The following is a 24,048-nucleotide window of genomic DNA, read 5'->3' on the forward strand; positions in this document are numbered from 1 at the left end:
AATGATGAAAGTGAAGCAGATGAAATTCACAAGACTGGTAAATGATAAGAAGCTGACCTTTTTGCACTTAAAATTTTTTGGAAATGTTGTCTGCCCTTTGTAAAAATTAGAATAATCTAATTTTCTAAAAATGTGTGTGGTCAATGATTAATTTTATTTCATATTTTCATAAAAAGAAAGTGTATGTAACTTTCTACCAAGAGATTAGTATGAAAATATAATTTGTTTTTAAAATATTGTAACAAAACATGCTTTTCCCATATGTTTCAATGTTAAATTCTATGTGAAATAAATCAAGCGATAAACAAAATTTTGAAAATTCCTATGGTGGATTATTTTTATTTGATGAACCCTTCAAAATGATACCATGATTATAAATATTCAACCATCCATTTATTAGATATGAAATATGGTCATTATACATTGGATACCTTAAGGTCACTGGAATGGTTCAGACCCTACATATGTATACATGTTTCAAAACTATCAGTTGTTTGATTTTCAGTTAACTTTAATAGTTCCTGAGATTATCACTTGATAGTGGCTATACTGAGCGTTTCCTCCCTGATCTGAACAGAGAAAACATAACAAATTCAAGGTGTAAACCATACCAGAATATTCAAGGCACGTTAGTTGCTGATTGGAGAAACAAGTTGTGCAAAACCCCAAATGTTACCATTGTAGAGCAAAACGACATAGAGAAGTCGCTAGCTCTATGGAGAGGCTTAGTAGTGGAGAGGAGAATTAGCAAAATTGACTGAAATGAAAGATGATTGTTTGCATAAGTATTGTTTACTTTTTTCACTCATATTGTCGTGAAGGGCTGCAAATTTTAGGCCTATGCTCGGCGCTTACGGATTTTGAGTAGGGAAGGATCTTTATTGTGCTACACCTGCTGTGACACGGGACCTCGATTTTTGCGGTCTCATCCGAAGGACCGCCCCATTTAGTCGCCTCTTACGAGAGGCAAGGGGTATTGAAGACCTATTCTAACCCGGATCCCCACGGGGATTGGAATGAAAGAAATTAGTACTAGAATATGATTGCATTAAAATATTCTAAAGTTTCGTTGCTTACTCATGGTATTTTTTATTTAAATTGCAATATTTTGACAAAGAAGGCTTTATCATGATATAAAAAACTTCCACTGCTACAGCCATGAGCAGCTAGTGATGTCTCAAATAAATATGAGTAAACATCTTCGAATGAACGTAAAACAAATAAACAAAAAAGGACAATTTTCCAATCTTGCACCTCACCCGATTATCTGTTTTCGAATTGACCTTCGATGAAGAATAAATCAACTATTTGGTTAAGTAAACGAACTACCTGATCAGAATATCAATTACTGATAGTCAAACCTAGTGCATCGTCACTTCCGGTATGCAATGCCCTTCGAATTTACAATGTGTGGAAAGGAATGTAAGCATCGTTGAGCACACTGTTATAATGGTTAGGACCTAAACATACAACGCAAGAAACAAGTAGAAGAGCAAATCGCAGTGATACTAACACCATATACTGTAAACAACTGATATACTGTAAACAACATGATATACTCTAAACAACTGATATACATGTACTCTAAACAACTGATATACTGTATAAAAAAAACCCTGATATACTGTAAACAACTGATATACTGTAAACAACTGATATACTCTAAACAACATGATATACTGTAACCATGATATACTGTAAACAACATGTTATACTTTAAACAGCTGATATACTCTAAACAACATGATATACTCTAAACAACTGATATACTGTAAACAACATGATATACTGTAAACAGCTGATATACTCTAAACAACTGATATTCTGTAAACATCTAATATTCTCTAAACAACATGATATACTGTAAACAACTGATACACTCTAAACAACTGATATACTGTAAACTGACATACTCTTTAAAAACATGATATACTGTAAACAGCTGATATACTCTAAACATCTGATATACTCTAAACAACTGATATACTCTAAACAGCTGATATACTCTAAACAGCTGATATACTCTAAACAACTGATATACTGTAAACAACTGATATACTCTAAACAACATGATATACTCTAAAACATGATATACATGTACTCTAAACAACTGATATACTCTAAACAATTGATATACTGTAAACAACTGATATACTGTAAACACCATGATATACTCTTAACAACATGATATACTCTAAACAACTGATATACTGTAAACAAAATGATATACTTTAAACAGCTGATATACTCTAAACAACATGATATACTTTAAGCAACTGATAAACTGTAAACAGCTGATATACTGTAAACAACATGATATACTCTAAACAACTGATATACTGTAAACAACTGCTAAACTGTTAAAACATGATATACTGTAACCATGATATACTGTAAACAACATGCTATACTTTAAACAGCTGATATACTCTAAACAACATGATATACTTTAAGCAACTGATAAACCGTAAACAGCTGATATACTGTAAACAACAAGATATACTCTAAACAGCTAATATACTCTAAACAACTTATATACTCTATACATCTGATATTCTGTAAACAATATGATTATCTTTTAAATTCCTCTGTTCTGTGTATCCCTAGTGACGAAACCCTGTGCTACAATATCATAGGACTTTTGAAATTGAGTTACTAGTACTGTCTTATTACAACTTGTGAAGTGTAAGTTAAATGCATGATCATGCACAATGTTCTGTTTTAAGGGATTTGTGAAATCTTTTCCTTAAGGAGGTATACTATGCCGTCATAATGTCTGACTTCATTTTAAAACATGAATGGATATATAGATATCAGCAATATTTGTACATTCCTTTTAAATGGGTGGCTTAGTCGGTTAATGTGTAACTGCTGATCCATAATTCAGCAGGGGTATTTATTTATTTTTTACCCATTTTACTTTCTATTAAAACTGCATTTTTTTACTTGATAAAGTAAATTTGAAAGTTACCAATTTCAAAATATTACTGTAGTACATATTCTCCATTTTTTCATCCATGTCAAATTTCTCTGGTGTGTCATTCCTCCTTAAATGACCGATATATATGTTTGAAGTTTCAGTACTATATAAATATTGCATGTAGTTGAGGGTAACATTGGAAATTTTCACCCCGAGAAAACCATTGTCAACCGAGGCGTAGCCGATATTTCGTATTTCGATGCGGGTACTCGCGTTTATCGACGTCGTCTAGCAATCTACGGCGAACCGTACGCGCATAAATTTGACGCATGTGATAATTTTTTATAATATCACCCGTTGTCAAGTACTGTTACCCGTTGCTAGATATTATCACCCTGGGGTTCGTGTTTTCTGTTCTCAGAGGGTAACAATATGTTTTTTTCAAATGCTTCTCGACCAATCAGATTCGAGTATTTTACATGAAAGTATAATAAAATCAGTTAATTAAGGACAACCTCCAACTAAGAAACTAACATCTGTCATGTCGATGGAAGGGCATATAATATAAATGATACATTGTATGAGAAGAGGAACAATATTCTACTCAATATCGTTGTTGCTGCCCGAATATCTATGGGCGGCGGAAAAGGTAAAAATGATGTTAATGCAAAACAAACATACAAAACAAAGCAGCTTAAGATAAAATCAACAGACAGGTGCTTTACAGTAGCACCACGGTGGTAGCTGGTCTGATAAATGATGGAACTCTCTTCCTGTGAAAATGATTTGCCATACCTATAGATGGCGTGGAATGGGAAACACAAAAAGTGTTTCCTTACTATCTAAGATGAGGTACTACCTAACATATATACATGCTCAGACTCGCTTTGATAAATGAACAAATACCATCTGTCGAAAAGTCCCCAACTTAAAAACTCTATCACTAGCAGGCACATAGCATGTTTCAACATTGAGAGATTGAATTCAATGTGTATTAAACATTCTACCGTTAGAACAATATTGAAGGAACAGCATTCTGACAACGTAGATCTTACTAATATGTTTCCTCTTTGAAAGTTAACGTTTAAAAAAAAGTTCAGTGGCGGATCTAGAGGGGGTTACGAGGATTACCTCCCTCACCCACCCACCCACCAAATTGAATACTTTTAACAAAAATGGTCATTTTTCATCACCAGCCCTTTAGGTCGGAAAAGGTATATAAACTTGAGTAGCAATCCCCTCCTCTTAAAATTGTTTTTAATCCGCTACTGAAATTAAGCTACAACATTTTTTTCAAGCTCTTTGGAACAAGGTTCCATATCTTGTATTAAAGAAATATCTTCATTTACTAAAATTCCACGTAGTTTCAATGTTAGATTGATATTGGTATTTCAGCGTTGATTCAACGTTCTCTTTAGTGTCCTTTGAACATGTTGAAAGTTTGTGAAAATTAGAGGGGGGGGGGGGGGTGATTTGTAATTTAAAAAAAAAAATGTAGGAATAATTATTTTATAAAGATTCTGGTGATTCTTTTGAAAATCTTTAATTGAACGGTTAGTTTTAAATGTCTTTTTAATGTTTGAAAAATACATTACGTGTGATTTAGATCATTCACATTGCACTTTGTCCTTATTTCAAACGTTTAAAATGTCCGACACCTTAGGTGCGATGCACGTGATACTTGTGAATTTGAAGAGCAACTTCACTTCAATTGACCATTGATCTATCAAGTTCAACATTGAAAATTTATTTTGAATCAACGACAATACATAATATACAGTGTATGTCTGTTAGGTCTGAGAGGATTTCTTTTCTCCTCACAATGATTATCCTTGGGATAATGGAATGAATTAGAAATGCATATTCACCATTTACATGTAAATAGAAAAATAAAATATATCATAATGACACAATAACAGAAACCAAACTAATCGTTGAATACATGTACTGTTGTGTATGATGATCATGTTGTCATTAACTGTGAAATATTCGGATTTTTTTTATGAACATTGTGCACATTTCTTTCGTCTGATTTAAAGGGGCATGGACACGATTTGGACTGAAATTTTTCAAATTTTATTTCCCATATTTTTAATGTTTACAATGCTTAACCAAAGCATTTCTAATGGTCAGCAAAAATTTGAATGTCATTTGTTGAGTTACAAGTGAGAGAGCACTCACAATTCTTTGTTGTATGAACAAGGCTTGTTCCATGTTTTTGTTTACATATAGCGTGCTTAAACAAAATAGCCTGTTTAGAACAAAATGAGTTGTGACAAACACTAGAAACACCGTGTTCAGATTTAATTTGTAAATTGAAAAATCTGCTTCAAACAAAACCTTTACTAGTATATTGAACCTATGTAAACAAAAACATGACACGAGTCTTGTTTTTTCTATTCAATGTTTTTCTATTGAAAGATTTATCAAAACCATATACCTGTAGAAGAGCATACATGTACTTCTGGGGAGTAGAGTATGTTGTTTTATACTTCTTTTAAATAATCTGAATGCCTCGATCCCCCCCCTCTTTTTTTAAACTTCCGTCTGAATGCATGTCTATATGTATATGATTCTCTTCAGTTTGTAATTATTCTGTATTGACAGAAATACTTCCGCACTGCTCGATACTATGGGGTGAATTCGCTGTTTATTTCCTTATTTAAGTTAAAGCCCAGCTGGTTGTACAAGTATATGTCAGTGTTTGGACAAATATTCCTGTACTAAAGGACGTAATGACCATGTTGATGTGGTAAGTTCACGTTCACCTTCAATACACACTGTTTACAACATGAAATATTACGTGTATTTTACCTTTTACTGTTCGAGAATATACAAAATTACACGTATTTTATCTTAAATTACGCCCCATTCACAGGGGCTTCTTATCCATTTTGTTCTCAATCTATATATAAATATCTAACAAGGGATGACACGAAAATAGGATACCGGTTGTAAACAAAGCTCAAAATCACCTTAGTTCCAAGAAACAGATCGAATCTTCTTATACAAAGGGTGTTAAACATCTCGTAATACAAGTCCAACGTAGTCCGATCCTTTCATATTTAATTTAATGAGTTTTATAAACGAAAATAATTCAAGCTGTCTGCGTTGTCGTCGATCACGCACAGGAAAAGATAACTCCTGCAATAAAACTAACTTCCAGCTTTCGGAAACTCTCGGGAGTGTTTATATTTAGACGAAAAATCTAGAATTTTTTTAACGCAAATAACGGTATTTAAAACGGGATTTGTTTTTCTTTGTAAGGTAATATTTTATTTCAGCCTGATTTTAAATGCAGTGTACAACACTTCAGTCTATAAAACTCATTAAATCGAACATAAAAGGATTGGACTACGTTAGTTTTATTGCAGGAGTTATCTTTTCCTGTGCGTGATCGACGACAACGCAGACAGCTTGAATTATTTTCGTTTATAAAATTCATTAAATTAAATATGAAAGGATCGGATTACGTTGGACTTGTATTACGAGATGTTTAACACCCTTTGGATAGGAAGATTCGATCTGTTTCTTGGAACTAAGGTGAATTTGAGATTTGTTTACAACCGGTATCCTATTTTCGTGTCATCCCTTGTTCCCCTGTGCCCCATTGGAGAATTTTCACTTTTAGTATTGTGACGTCGCCAGCTGTAGATTTATGAAAAGCCAAAGGGTTCAATATTCTATCTTTGTAATTTCCTAAATGCGCCATCGGTTCAATGTAAATAGAAAAATGAATCGTTATCTTGACATTTGTAGTGCATAACGGTATATTCGTCATTTGAATTGCGTAAGATGTAAATGGAATATATGTTTGTGTAGATGCGTAACAAGTGAATGCATTATTTATTTAATGTAAATTTGAAATTGGATCTTCGTCATCCATAGTTGAGCATTTGCACATTGTAGTTTGTTAAAGGACACATCGCATGTTTTTAAAGTTTTTAATTTTTTCAGCAAAATTAATTCATTTCATGCCTAAAACTACTTTACATGTGTTTTAAATGAAACAGTTTGCGTAGTTTTCGAGTTTGAAAGCGATGAAATTCAAATCTTGCGATATGCATATTTTCTTCGATATTTTACGCGCCATTATCTGTGACGTCATATGCGACCTCGAGCGAGAAGATTTGAAAACAGTTGATAGTCATTTCATAAACAGATTAGATTTAATTGACAAGCAAACAATTATCACATTAACAGCTTGTAAATAGCACTGCATTAGGGTGTTTTGTGCCGTTTAAGGGTGTACTTGCTGTCAGTAGAGAAGATTTGGACTGTGTTTTTTTCAATTTTCGAAGGAAGGTATGAGGGACAAGACATGAATATTTTTTGTCGGCACAACGACTTTGCCATAAAACCCCCCAGTAGAATTTGTCCCTGTACTTTTTTAAACAAGCACTTGGACAAATACGTAGATAAACTGCGAGAAAATGGTTCTATCGAAGCTACGCACTGTTACATATAGGCCTACGGCATATGCTTTCCGTTCTGCTCTCGAATTCAATACACACTCGCACCAACTGACCTTCACCTTGTAACAACATATAGGCAGAACTTTGCTAACAGTGTCTACCAACTGGTAGTTTTAAAAAAGAGATTTAAAGATAAAAGATAATTGAACTTTCAATTTTAAATAATAAAATATAATATTTCCCGACTTTGAATTGAATTATAATGCTTACATTTTTTTTAAGGAACGCGTACGTGTTTACAACAACAGCACGCCGCGCTCCCACTTCCTAAGTAACAACGTGTTGATAACAAAAAAAAAAATGATTAGGCCTAATAAAATTGCTTTAATAAAATAATTTAAAAGTATTGTGATTTTCACAATAAGTTTGATCATTATTATTATTTTTTCTTTTTCGAAATGCACCCGTGACAGTCAGGCCTAGTTGTCATTGATACATAATCGTATCATAATTTAGGTCTATCTAACTTCTCCAAAAATAAATTTAATAATATATTGCACTGTTTATTTTAGAAAAGCAACACCGCTAATTACAGTTGTTTACAGAAATGGCATTACCAAATTGTGTTTAGACAGTGATCCCATGTAAACATTATTTACTCGCAAATTTATGCAGATTTCATACTCGCTTTCCTTGCTATATTTGGGTCGCTATTTGTATGCACTGGTGGCTAAAAGATATAAGACTCGGGAAATTTGTCAACATCGAAATGAATGTTATCCATGGTAAATAAATTAGGCTCCTAAAACCCGAGTTTTTAAAAATATCTAACACTACTTTTACAACAAGTTGATCGACGAAGGTCGCATATGACGTCACTGTACCACGTGACTACCTATCTAATTAACTAGGCTTTTTGAAATTGGGGCTTAGATTTAAGTCCGTATTGTGGCTAATTATCGCATTACTTCAGCGAACGAACTATTACAATTAATTTCTATAAGCATAAGGAAGACAAAATGCATATAATTCTGTATACTTTGAAAACACGAGATGTGTCCTTTAAGCCTATGCGAGTTGTGGTAAATGTGTTTTGGTAATCCGTCCGATGTTAGTTCGACATTCGCATTTGCTCAATTCAACATTTGTTCGTTGTTCTACCATTATGACGACAGAGGGCGCGCGCTACATCTTATCCTTTGGGAAACAGCTATAGAATCATATAGGAGGACCAGTTAACACTCGGGACTACTTGGGTGTCAAGCACACTCAACATTAACCGGTTGGCGCTAAAAGTCGTTGAAAATGTGCTGCTGAAGTAGTTTGATCAGAGACTTGATGTAGAACATTGTTGTAAGTATCAATATAGATGACTCGACTGATTTTTTCCATGAGTTTACTTTAAACAAACAGTGTATGCCATTTAGTAACCATATACCACCAGGGACGTTACATTTATTTGTGCGAGACCAAAATCTCTTGTACATATTTGCTTTGATTGGGATTGATTTTCGTTTTCGCGCCCCTTCCCCACCATTTTTGCATTACTGTCACTGAAATACGTAATTCACAATATTAAATAGTTAATATGTACATTGGGTAAGTATTCTAAAACACGCAAAAACTATTCTGGTTTCATAGGCGTCGGAAAGTCGGGGGGGGGGGGGGGGGGTGTGTGGCTAAACCAACAAAAAAGTTTCTACGTCGTTTGGGGGTGGGTGGGTTATTATGTCTATTATGTCTATCTTTGCAAAAAAAGTAGGGGGGGGGGACTAAGCCCCACCCTAGGCCCCCCCCCCCCCCCCGGTTCCGACGCCTATGGGTTTTATATTTGTAAACAAAGTGAATCAGTTATCATTTACCAGTTGTTTTCATTAATTGACAGCCAACCTTGCATGTAACGTATTTAAAGTTTTTATGTAATAGACCAGTCGGGCTATATTTCCATAATTTTTACTAGGCCAGGCCATAAAACCAGTAGCCTGAGCCATGGCCTAGATTTGAATTTTACATTATTTCCACAAGGACTTGTTTCGTATCTGATCACCCCCTTCTTTTTCTCTCCACAAGATAGCTAACTCAATTTCAGACACCCCAATTTCAAAACTCCTATTTTTGTTAAAAATGTATCATTAATCAACATTACCGGGGGTGTTTTGATATAGTTTAATTTGAGATACTTTTCTCTTGTCAAAAAAATTGTTCCAGTTGTCCTCTGTCAAGCCTCTTTATTGTAAACCACTCATTTTGTCTGTTTAAAGCAGAGAAAGAAACATTATCTTTTTATTTCATAGTCTAGCTGTTAGAGGTTATTTATAAACCTTGTTGGCCACATATAGAGTCCTTGTACACATATGTAAATATATGCTTCCTAGACTCTAAATATTTAGAGGATGTAGAAGTATTCTTGCACTTAAATTTTTACTCAAAGCAAACACGAGAATAGAGAGGAAACAACTGAAAATCCCATGATACAGTTAATTACACTAAAAAAAGAGTAACAATTCCATTTTTAGTGCAACAATTGCCCTGTTAGGGAATTGTGTCCAACCTTTTAAACAGTCGTAGTGATGAACCATCGGAATATTTTTTCATGATTGATTTACAGTATAATCGGACGCACTATAATTGATTAATAATCGATTAATTTCAAGTATTAAATTTGTTTATTATTGAATGAAGAATGAATTGGTAAAAAATTTGGGGTGATTTCTGAAATGCATTTTTTATCATTGGATTCATTTATCAAATTAATACTTATGAATTAGTTACATTCACAGAAAATAAATCAAGAAAGCATGAGAATAAATTACTTTAAGTTATATTTTGATTAATCGATTATCAAAAATTTTAATAGATTATCTATAATCGGGGGCCATTTCGATTAGATAATCGAATTTTTCTATTAATCAGTACATCGGTAAACAGTCGTCTTTTTTTAAATCAAATTTCTTCTATTTCTCTGTTTCGAAAGGCCGGGAAAATAATAGCTCCGAGGGAATGTCACATAAACTGGTCCTCCAATATGATTCTATAGTCTGTTTCCCAAAAGATTCGATGTAGCGCGCGCCCTCTGTCGTCATAATGGTAAAACAACGAACAAATGTTGAAATGCAGTAAACGAATGAGCAAATTCGAATGTCGAACTATCATCGGACGGATTACCAAAGAAATTTACTGTAAATCGCAACTGCAATGTGCAAATGCTCAAATACGGATGACGAAGATCTAATTTCAAATTTACATTGAATAAATAATGCATTCACTTGTTACGCATCTACACAGACATTACATTCCTTTACATCTTACACCATTCAAATAACGAATATACCGTTATGTACTACAAATGTCAAGATAACGATTAACATTTTTCTATTTTACATAGAACCAATGGCGCATTTAGTAACAACAAATACATAATTACAAAGATAGAATATTGAACTCTTTGGCTCTCCATATAGATTTAGTGTCACATTTTTACTTATGCATGTCGCGCACGGCCGTGGCAGTGAGGGTTTCTTTTTTGTGCTTCCATGAAACGGGACCTCCATTCTTAAGGGTCATATTTGAAAGATCCGTGACCTTCACTTCTTATATCGGGCGATTAGCAAAACATAATCACTACCTTTGTTAAACGTCTTAGGTTTAAGGAGGTACTCTACATCGTCATGATGGCTGACTTCCTTAAACTTAGGTTTAATGGAGAATTGAACCCGGGCGCCTTAATCACTAGGCGATCAGTCACTGATAGCCATATTATATTGTGGATACAAAACTATTTTAAGACGTAAATGTTACAACATCTTTTTTCCATTCCGTTCTCAATTCAATTCAATTTATTCGCTCAAACCATGTTAAACGGTACATGAGGTACAAGAAATATAATACATGCAAGAAAAATTGTCAGAGGTTCATATATGGAACAATGCAACTTTCTTAGATACCAGAGGGAACATAATATGCACTGTTTGTATAAATAATAGTAATACATTTAAGAGGTAGCAGAAGAACAATTACGAAGAACAACAGGCAATCTCAAAAATATGAGAAATAAAAACACAGAGATTTTTTAATATTTTCATATCTTGAGTTGACAATAGATCAGAAAAAAAGAATTGTCTGTATTTTTTCCTTAATTGTGAAAAAGTTGGACACTAAAATAAAATGGAATTCATCTCCTATTTCTGAACGAAACCATTTGAAGCTGTGAGTTTTCGGGTCGTATGGGACTTTAAGGAATATTTGAAGGTATGTTTGGACACAAGTATAGTAGGAAATTATGTTAAGAATTTTTATATTAAATTTATGAGACAGCAACTCAAGAATACAACGATATCAGGCCTCAACAGTGTGCAGCTTTTTGTGCGCCGTAAATCGAAAGTTTTTATAAGGGGTGCATCTGTACATAGCTCTCTGTTTCGTCACAATATTTTTTCAGGGAGCTACAGTTCTGCAGCTAATCTAATAGTAGATACGAGGTCAAATAAATTAGGATATAAAAAGCACTAAAAATGACCAACGACACAAACAATAGTGAATTGTCAAACTTTCGACCTGTCCCTTCCTCAGGACGATAGTTGAACCTGCTTCCAAGCATTCATCTTGTTCACTTGTTCGGAGTACATAGTACATAGGACAATTGAAATTTCATGTTACGGCTCCGAATCCGTAGAATTCTTGAAAGTTTGGGGCTAAAAAGGTTCTCTTTGCAAATGTATGGGTAAATTTTGCAGTTGATAACTTTTTGGAATTTAAATCTAAATTCGAGTGGTCGAAATAGTGATCAAAGGGGGTGGGGTTCTTAAGATCACTTGTCGTTGGAACACTACAGATTAGGGTTTAGAATCTATTAGTTTGCCTCCCGATGTGCAATAAGGTTTCGGGAGCAGCATTTGGCGTATATGAAAAGGATGAGTATTTGGAGGCAGTTTCATCGTAAGTATTCTAAAAAGTGAAAGATATTTTCCCGTTACTCGGGATGCAGAGTATCAGAAGTACTTCATAGTCCACGATTGGGCTATATCTTCTGCATGGGTAACCAAGTTAAACTTTTGAAGCCAGGTTCAATTCTTTGTAACTGAATATGTTACAGGTATGATACTTACAAGGACATTTACTCAGACTTGCTTCAGATTCTGTGAATTGACCCATAGATTTTCCAGATTAGAAACCAAGTCAATTTTTGGGACAAATTCAACTCCTAGTGACTCTTTATTCTACAATGATGAAACTAGGATGCCTCTAAGAATACATTCAATCAGATTGGCAATTCATCAATACTGTAAACGTACATTAATACGCGCGGTTCTTATTTCCGCCAAGTCTGCGGTCACATAAAATCCGCTGAATTTCATACCAGCGGACTTGAAGCATTTAAGCTATTTTCAAGCAAATCATAAGCAACTCAGCGGAATTTTTTACCTGCAGACTAAACCAAAAATGAAAATCCGCGAAATTATGGAATTAAATATGTCTACAGTATTTTGTGGAAGAGTACCGCTCGATTTCTTGTAGACAAATGCAATCCAAAGAAATTATATATTTAAGGAATGATTTTAATTCTGGGGCAAGTTATACGAGTATAACCTGGTTTGGGTCAGTTTACGCTTTATAATCTTTTGTGTCAACTAGACTTGAAACGGGGCATACATGTTTGAAAAAATATATATTAGCCTAGATATGCGTATTAGAACACATATCAAAATCAATAATCTCAATCTAGCTTTGTCTTTGGGGCAAAGGTCGAGTCCCAACTATTTTCTATAATTATTTCTTTTTGTAATATTTATTTTTTGGTCATTGAAATGTTTTCGTGTTTTGGAACACTTTGAAGATAGAACAAGATTATGTCATTTATTAGGATCTTGTCATTTCATAATGATCGCATATTTGGTAGGTTTCTTATAATTCCCATGTCAATCATCAATTCATCTATACTTTCATGCAGTTTTAAAAGTTACTTGTAGATCTACGTCAGCCTCAAAACACCCGTAGATTTTCTCGTACTTTTCCACGTAAAAGTACGTTACGACTTTTAGTAAAACACAAAAAACTCGCAAGTTACGATTACGTCTAGGTTTACGCCTACGTTTGAGTAAAACTCGGCCCTGATCCAACCTTCAGTGTGTCCAGGAGTTTGTGTTTGCTCTACTTTTAGATTTTGTATTCTTTATAGCTTGATGAGATTGATCACACTGTTCGTTATCTTCACTTTTCATACATGCAAATGCTAAGATTTTACAAATCCATTGTCATTACAATTCATTAATGGGGCTTCTCTTTTTCACATCCCATTCAAACAATTTTTGAAATATTACATCTGTCGACACGTGGCTAAGGAAAGCAAAATATTCCACGCTAAGTTTTGTATTATAACTAGTCCCACCCAATTATATATATATTGTATGGTATCTTAAAACGTTATGGGTGTTCATAAATTAAATAAAAATATGACTCGGTAATATTTTCTTTCATAGGCACAAAGAACAATGGTGTTCATAAAGGAGGTTCTGAAAGCGATTGTCATTCAGCCACTTTCTGTGGGAAACATCCGACAGTCAGGTGGTAGGAGAAGAACGGATGGAAACGTGTCGTCTGCTGTTCTTTTCTCCTGCTTATTGGCCATAATAGTGGTCATCATAGGAGTATTCGGACCTTTGTCATTGTTCAACCGCAGCGCCAAGCTCTTGCTATGGTTCCTGACTATGGGTTTAGTTTTGGTCAGCCTAATCTGCATCGTGTTCTTGTCTTTGATGATATTTCGAAACAAGAGAAACTGGGTAGACCCTCGCACTGAGAGCCCGGATCCTGCTACCAGACTGAAGGTGAAGTTCCTTTGGTTGTTTGGCTGTGGTACAATATTACAGACTGCGCTCACTGCTGCTATAAATATTGACTGCCTGGCAATAGAGGATTCTCTGTCCACATATTATATTGGAAGTTTAATATCGTCAATGTTTAAAGTCTTATACATAGTATGGCAAATGGGATTTATTACTTATCTGCAAAACTCCATATTCGTAAGTAGAAAGATGGTAAATTATTCAGTGGCTGTGATGATAATCTGTAATATATCGATTTGGTGTGCAGTTGTGTCTGATGAAATTTCACATGCGCTATTCAACGCAACCGATGCCGAACCACCAATACAAAACGATTCACTGGACTCGGAGTGTTCTATAAAATCCAAAATTTATTTATTTAGTTCCAAAATTCAACCCTATTTGATTCCCGTCAGAATTGAATACCTGCTTCTAGCTTCGATGTTTGTATTCCGGATGTGGCCGACATTTCGAGTTGTCTCCGTGTCACCAGAAAGGGAACTTGAAATCACTTCGAATTCGTACCACACCGGAAATAGAGAGAGGATAACTTTGATAGCTGCTGCAATATGTGCATCTGTTACGAACCTTCCATTCTTCATCCAGACACTGCTAATGGCTACTGTATACAAGGGGGACACTGGCGTTCCATTTGACGTCTGGCATGTAATTGTCTCCATTCATAACGTTTTAAATTTGATTTTAACCTTCATCTGTTTTCATCTTCTACGAAGAACAGCTGAAGTACAGATATGCGCATGGCAGCCCGGGGCATCTGAGTATATCTTGCTTCTGACCAATGCAGGTCAGGCTGCAGACGATACTTTTGGATTAATCGCTGCCAGTGGGTGTTACTGTCTTATGAGTACAACGGTTCAAGTCAGTGAGGTGTCCTCGTTGCTTCAGGCATTCTTCCAAACGATTTTCATTTTAGATTCGACACGTTACAGGCAGCAGACGACCAACCTTTCCTCCCGGATATTACGTTTTACTCTGATTTATCTTTTTATATCAAATCTTAGCTTCTGGTTTACCGCAACATTTATTGGACTTGATGGCCAAGTTATATCGGAAGGTCAAAGTGATATATTCAAGGACAAAGCCACCTGGTCCGTTCTAGAGAGCATAGTCTACCCGCTGTTTATGTTCTTCAGATTCCACTCGGCTATGTATTTTTACAGTCTTTATCACAGATTTTCATGAAACGGCATGAAGAGTAAAATATGTTTCAAGCTTATGTGATCAATGTCTTGCATTGCTCGTAAAGCAGTACTATCTGTCATTTTGGTGTCGAATATTTTTGTTTACAAAATTGTGATTTACTATTTCATGACGGAAAAAAATAAGGTTTATAAACTTTTGTTATTGATATTTGTGTTAGAAAACCTATCCAGAGGCTCTGAGTGAAGCAAAATTACATTGTCTTCCCGTACACAAATTGATTTCTATATAATGCTATATATTCAAAAGAACCGAAATCTTTATTTTGATAAAATCTTTAACTTAGTTTTAATTTGATCAATGACTAGTTTAAGTTACATACAAAACTACCACAATAGCGCATTTTTACAACAAAAATAAATTTTTCAAATTTAGAGCTAATATTACTTTAATTTCGTAACATCAAACAACTCTAATGTGTGAATCAAGCGTCACCAAATGGCGGTGGCTCAACGGTGAGAGCGTTCGATTTTTTTTACCCATTACGGGTTCGAGCCCCATTCGTGCCATGGTGGCGTCATACTTAAGATATGAAAATAGGTAGTGGCTGCTCCTTTGACAAACGCCCGGCACCAAAACGTGGGTCTCGTGTACGTCTTTTGGCATCATCGCAAGCCACGGCTGAAACGTACGCCCCTCGTCCCTTTCACCCACGGGGAAGCTAGAGGAGCATACGTTTCAGCCGTGGCCTGCGACGATGGTCTTTTGGGTGAAACCCTTTAAACCAAGGTAACAGATCGTAGCAAGCGTTCACACGATAAAGTGTCTCACTGTTACGGCACTGACCACCATGCGTAGGTCAAAACTTGTAGAACATCACTTACATTTGGTGACTTCTAGATATAGGTGAAGAATTCTCAAAGGGAAACAAAGAACTGAATTGGATATAATCTAGCTATATAGCATTTCCTTAGTATAAGAATGAGATGGGCATAAAACAATGAATTTAACATTGCGTGAAAATTAATTAATGCAGGAAAAACAGGAAGCGAATTCGAAGCTGTGTACAGTTTTTCACAATGTCCAGGATAATTTCTTTTTTACAAGGCTATCATTGAATTGTGAATACAGCTTTATGTATTATATCAATGTTTATGAAAGCAGCGTAACTTGTTGAATATTTTTCACATCTGTGCCCTCTTCACAGATTGGCGAAACCTCTTTCCTCAAATTTTGTAAAGGTATTATGTTGTTAAAAATTTAATTATAAAGTATCACTGTTTAAAAATCAGTTTAAAACTTGATTTTCAACTTGAAAATTTCCTGGAAATGACAAGATGTAATGTGAATGATGTGCATGTTATTGCTATTGTATTAGCCTCTTTTATTTTAAATCATGGAAATTGAAGGAGGAAGCTTATTGAGAACTAACGTTTTCCTCATTTAGAGTCAGACAGTCAATGGTGTGAAGCAACAATTTCCTAGTGGGTTAGCACAGGTCATGTATAAGACTATTTCAACACTCATAACCCACACAAAACAGTCTTATATATATATAATTTAATTCTTATTGTATCCTTGTCTCTGATTGGTCAAATTCCAATTGAGGAACGCAGGTTATTTTTGTATAACCTGGTTTGGTCATCTGGTTTGGTATGGGGATACACCCCTTGACAACCAGAGCCGGAACTATTTTTTTCTCTCTCTCTAAATTTACATCGCAGCACTGTTTTCAGCCTTAATTCTATGGGATAGAAAGTCAACGTGTACAATAAGTTTCTTCGGTTTGATACAGATATCGTTTTCTTGTTGTCAATATTAACATCTACTTGTACGCAAATCACTGTTGTAAAACATCTTTCTCTGTATGTATAGTTGAATAATAGATTAAAACAAAGATATTATATTCGAATTAATGATTTGCCAAGTAAGCATTACCCTGTTCATTTTGAAATACATTTCTCACTGGGGGAAAGGGGGGTGGGGTGGGGTGGGGTCATTGCTTGATCCGTCTCTGGAAAAATTAATATCTTCATTGTGGTTGTGTTCTTGAAACAAAGCAGCCCCAAATTCTATATATTACTAACATCAGCTAATTAACAATTCAACTTTATGACAAACTGGATGATTCCAGCTTCTTCACCGTCAACTTCCCATATTTATGTGCAATATTCCATTATCACCTGTATATGGTGTTGATACATGTATCTCTCAACTGATTCGATACGAAAGAGCTTGTTTTGCGTATGATCACTTTTTAAATCGAGACAAGCTACTGACAAACAAGGTGATGGTGCAGGGGTTTCAACAGACTCATTTAAATTCCGCATCTCGCAAATTCTATGGTCGTTATAACGATCTAGTTTGCCAATACATCCTATCATTGGGTCAAATGCTGTCTTACGTGTTTCATACCGATTGTTAGACCGTTCTTTGTACACTGATTTTGACTAAGGATAACTCATTTTACCTTTTCAAGATATAGGGCTCACGGCGGATGCGACCGGTCGACAGGGCATGCTTTCTCCTCTTAGGCACCTGATCCCACCCCTGGTATAGCCAGGGGTCCGTGTTTGCCTAACTCTCTATTTTGTATGGCTTATAGGAGTTTTACAGAGTTGAGTTCTGATGTGTAGGATATGGCGAAGACAACTGTTGATGAAGACTTGTAACTTGCTATCAAGACTCTTTATGCGTCTCCAGATCCCCGAACCATACAGCAGCACGGATTTGACATTGGTGTTAAACAGCCTAAGCTTGGTGTGTAGACTAAGGTTGTTATTCCTTCACACTGGTCTGAGTGTGACGAATGCATGTCTCGCCTGGCTGATTCTGGCTTTTATGCCCTCGTCGGCTCCTCTTGTCTTCCTGACAACACTGCCTAGGTAGATGAAGTGGTCAACTTCTTCCATTGATGTTGATGGATGCTTCTTGAGTGGTATCAACCCGCAAGCTCTTTGTTTTACCTACATTGATCTCCAGACAAAGTCGCAAGTTTTAAATTGTATTACACTGTTATTTATTTGAGTGAATGGAGTAAAACTTTTCTGAGGCTTAATTTGCAACATTAAAAAATATTTTGCATTTGAAGTGAATGATCTTACAATAAACTGGAAAATTCCAGTATGTAAATTTGGTCGTAAGTTGTAAGTTCTTTTGTAAAACGCGCCCCTGTGTTCCTGGCTACGTTGGTCAGACTCTCCGTTTTATTTTTTGGCACGCTGTTTTTTGGCTAGATTTAGCTCTAAAACTTCATAGTTATTTCGGATTTCAAAGATTTCGGTTGAGCATCACTGAAGAGACATTATTTGTCAAAATACAGGTCTTCAAGTTTTTCATCAGGGTCCACTGAATGCCTCTAGGCTGATCCATGCTGGTTTTCATTACCCAGTCAATAACATTAGGAAGATTAGAGGGGATAACATGCATCCTTGTCTGACTCAGGTGTTGACCTCAAAGGATGGCGACAGGTTGGCGTTGTGGATGACCCTGCAATTGGTGTCCCTGTAGAGGCTCTGGATGATGCTGATGATCTTCTGAGGGATGCCGTAGTGTCTGAGGATTCGCCAGATTGTTACCTGATCCATCATGTCAAATGCCTTCTTGATATCGACGAAGTTGACATACAATTCGACATTTAGATATATCGATGACGTTTTGTCTATTAACAATGATAGCTTTCATTCATATGTCGATTTGATATATCCCTGTGTGCTCGAAATGAAGGACACCACAGAGTCGTCCACTTCTGCTTCATACTTAGATATTTTATTGAAAGTAGACATTAACGGCAAACTGACAACTCAACTGTATGACAAACGGGATGATTTCAGCTTCTCCATCGTCAACTTCCCACATTTATGTAGCAATATTCCATTATCACCTGCATATGGTGTTTATATATCTCAACTGATTCGATATGCAAGAGCTTGTTCTGGGTATAGTCAGTTTTTAAATCGAGGTAAGCTACTGACAAACAAGTTAATGGTACAGGGACTTCAACAGTCTCGATTGAAATCAACATTTCGCAAATTCTATGGTCGTTATAACGATCTAGTTCGTCAATACAACCTCGCATTGGGTCAAATGCTGTCTGACGTGTTTCATACCGATTGTTAAGCCGTTTTTGGCACACTGATTTGACTGCGGATAACTCCGTTTACCTGATCAGGATATGGGGCTCACGGCGGGTGTGACCGGTCAACAGGGGATGCTGACTCCTCCTAGGCACCTGATCCCACCTCTGGTGTGTCCAGGGGTCCGTGTTTGCCCAACTATCTGTTTTGTATTGCTTGTAGGAGTTATGAGATTGATCACTGTTCATTATCTTCACCTTGCATACAGCGGTGACTGCCACTCCAGCAATTGCTTAATGATGATACGTAGAGTTGCAATCTGGTCTTCACATGATCTCCCGGCCCGGAATTCTGCATGTTGTTCTCTCAGAGTAGTGTTAATTGCAATTATTTTTATCCTCTCCAGAATCACTCTGGTGAAAACTTTGCTAGGCAAGGAAAGAAGCTGTATTTGTGGAGTTTTACGAAGAGGCTTACTTTTACAATCGATGGCTGACTTTTACAATTTAAAGGGATCAACTCCAACTACAGAAATTGGACCTAAATAAATATACAGACTGTTTCAGTAAAAACACCAAAACCGACCATTATGTTTATTAATAGAGTATTGTAAACTCTTTAGCAACTCTTATTCTTTCTACATTTGTTCGACACTTTCGCAATGCACTACTAGTTTTGATTTTTTATTAAGTTAAATTTATCGAAATTAATCCATTAACTGCGAATGACGAGCTGAGAAATGCATAAAGGGACCCAGAAAATTGCCATAGTGAGAGGTTTTAAGTTTTCCTGTATATCATAAGTGTACCACAGTGCGCTCAATGTAAGCAGGGGAACTCAAGTTATCCTGACATTTCTAAATAATGTGTCATCAGCCCTCAAATCTTAAAAGTTCTCTATATATCACATCTTAGGATTCTGGCTCCCCTAGGAACAAAGCAACCCCCACCCACACATACCTTTGAACGGCAGCTCTATACTAGACCAAACAGTTGGGGGTAGGCTTGTCGAGATATATATTTTTCATAGCCCCTCCCTCCCATTTTCAAATAAAAATGTTATGTCCTTGTTTCCCTCTCTTTTGCGTTGAATTTCTAGGTCTAAATGAAGACAACCAATACGTGATGTGTAATTGTATACATGTATATCAATATACACAGTAGAATCAACAATGTTTGTGGTAAATTAATGATTAATGAAAATTGGCCTCCATGAAAGTCGATTTTCCCCTAGGAATGCTGGACAACTCGCCCCCAAGACAACTCGCCCTCAAGACAACTCGCCCCCTCTTAGGACAACTCGCCCTCTCTCAGGACAAGTCGCCCCCTTCTCTTGAGACAACTCGCCCCCAATATTATATAAAAATATATTATCACATTTTATTTTTATTTTGTGTGTGTTATTTACACTTTTAACCCTATAAAGATACGTCTTTTTATTTCATACTTTAACACGAATGGTAAATTCTAATAGAATTATACACAGATTTGATTATTGCATTTCAGAAAAAGTTATATTTTTCATAAATCAATTGGCAAGGAAAATTATATTTACTGATCTTCAGGTAATTTTGGGGTTGAGGGTGTGGGTTTTTTTGTTTTTTTTTTTTGTTTTTTTTATCGATATAGTATACAATGTACATAAGTGTAAAGGTGAAGCATAAATATTCTGATACATGTAATTATCTTTTAATGCGTTTCTCAACTAATTCCCGTTGAAAAATAATAAAATTCCCATTTTAGAAATTGTATAACGGCTTTGCTTTACTGATTCTTTTTACGCGGGGTGATTCTTTTTACGCGGCGATTTCAAAGTGTAAAGAACTCTGATGATGAGTACCTCATAACGTTTGAAGTAAATTTATAACAGCTTGGGGGAAATCAAACAATTAGATTTAACAACAGAGGCAGATTATTGATAATTATACTACGTCAGCTGTAGACCAAGCTAATACTCTCCCTATACCAAACGCTAACTTATTTCCGCTGAAAATATATATTTTACATGTACATAAAAGTGATGATGAATTTACTGAACCCAAACACTGGATTTTCACTAAAATCTTTCGTCTTGCATAAAAAGACACGAAGTTCGGTGTTTATGTGAACACGTCTTATTGTCTGTGATGTATATACTATCTATAAGAAATTCATTAATTTTTGCTAAAACACCTCTTGGATTTAGACCAAAAATAACAATTGTAAACATGTATTATATGTATGATATGAAGGAGCGAGATATCTCAAGAGATGGGGCGAGTTGTCCCGAAGAGGGGGCGAGTTTTCTTGAGGGCGAGTTGTCTTAGGGGCGAGTTGTCCCGATGAGGGGGCGAGTTGTCTTGAGGGCGAGTTGTCTTGGGGGCGAGTTGTCCTGATACCTTCCCTAGCATACTTGTATATTCTATACATTATCGATATCAGCATTTGACATGTGCTTCTCCTTTAGAAATGCCGTACCCCGTGGATAGCCGGATTAGAATAGGTCCTCAGTACCCTTGGTTGTCGTAAGCAGCGACTAAATGGGGCGATCCTTCGGATGAGACCGCAAAAACCGAGGTCCCGTGTCACAGCATGTGTGGCACGATAAGACTGGAAAAACCGAGGCCCCGTGTCATAACAAGTGTGGCACGATAAAAATCCATCCCTGCTCAAAGGCCTTAAGCGCCGAGCATGGGCCTACATTTTGCAGCCCTTCACCGGCAATGGTGACGTCTCCATATGAGTGAAAGATTCGCGAGCGGGACGTACAACAATAATCAATCAATCCATTAATAATGCTATTTTTCATTCATATGTCGATTTGATGTATCCCGGTGAACTCGAAATAAAAGACATCACAGAGTCATCCACTTCTGCTTCATATTTGATTGAAAATAGATATTAACGACAAACTAACAACTCAACTTAATGATAAACGGGATGATTTCAGCTTCTCCATCGTCAACTTTCCATATTTATGTAGGGTTTTATATTAAATTCTGTGGCAGGACTCGTTCATCAATAAAACACATTTCTTTTATTCTATATCGTGCAATTATCAATGTAAGGGACAGGTCAATATTCATTAGGGGGTTGGGACCGGTGACGTCTCCATTTGATTGATTGGTTGCTTTTACGCCCCTTCCTGGATTTTTCACTCATATTGAGAGGTCACCATCTGTAGGTGAAGTACCACAAATGTAGACCCGACCTATATTTCGCGCTTATCGCCTTAGTATTGAGGGCTCTTTATCGTGCCAACGCATGCCGCGGCACGGGACCTACGTTTTAAAGGTCATACCTGAACGACCCGTGACCCTCACTAGTCTTCTAAATGCCGAGCGTTTGGCGAAGTAGCAATCACTACCTACATGTATTTTGACTTCTAAGGTTTGCCATATGAGTGAAAAATTATCGAGAGGGACGTTAAACAATATACAATGTATACAACAATTGAATGCGGTAAAGTCTTTGAATTTTGCAATTTTTTTATATTTGGAGTAGGCCCCTTTAAATTGTAAAAGTCAGCCGTCGATTGTAAAAGTAAGCCTCTTCGTAAAACTCCTGTAGTTGTACTTTGGTGTTGACATTGAACAACGGTAGGGCCAAGGTGACTCGGTTGAACGATGTGGCCCATGGGCCTCTTGTTATTACATTAGTTTGACTTTCGTTACTATGTAAAGAGGGTGTTGCACCGAAGCGGTAATTTTTTCCTAATCGGAGCTCCGGCGGATTTGAATGGTGCTTTACATCATGCCGTTGAGTTACAGGCATTTCAGAACGCAGACAAGAAAACGCAGGAAAGTCAATGATTTGTAAGAGCTATGGAAAATGATGCAGTAAATGTAAAAGGATTCAAAACTGACAAAGTTTTGAGGGAAATAACAGACACTTTAGCATCGCTTCAAAAAGAAGTGAAAGCAATTAAGGACAGCCAGAGCCAGAGTTTGCCATCAAACTGCAGTTCTAAACAAGGGGACCAGTTTCAAAGCAAACGGCCTAAATGTTATTTTTGTGGAAAGCTGGGTGCAGATATTTTTTGTTTTTTGTCAACCAAAGATAGTCCGAAAGAGTCACAGTTTGGGAGAAAATATGTAGCAACAGATGACAACAAATCTAAGAATTCGAAGGATGGTAATGTTGCACATTTGAGTTTTGGGACGTCTGAAATTCTTCACAAAACAAGCGAGTCGGGAATGTTCATCGAAGGAAAATTATACTTAGTTAAGCAAAGAAGTTCTTTTCGAACTCATACTAGATTGACGGTAATAGAGTGCCGTTACACTACTACAGTCTAAAAGCTCTTGTACCCGTACGTATTATTTTCTACAACCAACAGTTAGCAACTGTACATGACCACAAAACAAAATATGGGAAGTTTAATACGCATTAAAGTAGGGGTCTAGTAGCGTGACGTCATGTCCGGATCGAACTCCAGTATTGGTTCACGTACTATTATTATTGGGTGGATTTATACTGTTTTTACATTTACCTGGATGTTTTTTAATTTAGTAAAATGAATACAATAACACTCCATCACTTATATTTAAGTAGACTATGGATCCAATCTTCTTTCCATTTTTTGTCATCTAATTCACACATAAAACCAGAGGTACATATTTGTTTAATTGATATACAGGCCGGGGTATTACATGTTAAAATTATCTGTAAATTAAA

The 24,048-nt window shown here is 36.0% G+C and overlaps 1 protein-coding gene across 1 annotated transcript; it reads left to right on the plus strand.

Annotated features, from left to right (window-relative positions):
* The first annotated feature begins 5,545 nt into the window (after nt 1-5,545).
* On the plus strand, nt 5,546-15,517 carry LOC125656719 (uncharacterized). The gene is made up of 2 exons (XM_048887313.2): nt 5,546-5,672; nt 13,812-15,517. Exon 2 carries the CDS (start codon nt 13,824-13,826, stop codon nt 15,357-15,359), a length of 1,536 nt encoding a protein of 511 aa, XP_048743270.1. The 5' UTR covers nt 5,546-5,672; nt 13,812-13,823; the 3' UTR covers nt 15,360-15,517.
* Nucleotides 15,518-24,048: the final 8,531 nt, after the last annotated feature.

This window comes from Ostrea edulis, chromosome 1 (assembly GCF_947568905.1).
Source record: "Ostrea edulis chromosome 1, xbOstEdul1.1, whole genome shotgun sequence".
Taxonomy (NCBI): domain Eukaryota; kingdom Metazoa; phylum Mollusca; class Bivalvia; order Ostreida; family Ostreidae; genus Ostrea; species Ostrea edulis.

What these genes read in the sequence shown, in the direction of transcription:
- LOC125656719 (XM_048887313.2), top strand. Translation starts at nt 13,824, where the DNA reads ATGGTGTTCATAAAGGAGGTTCTGAAAGCGATTGTCATTCAGCCACTT.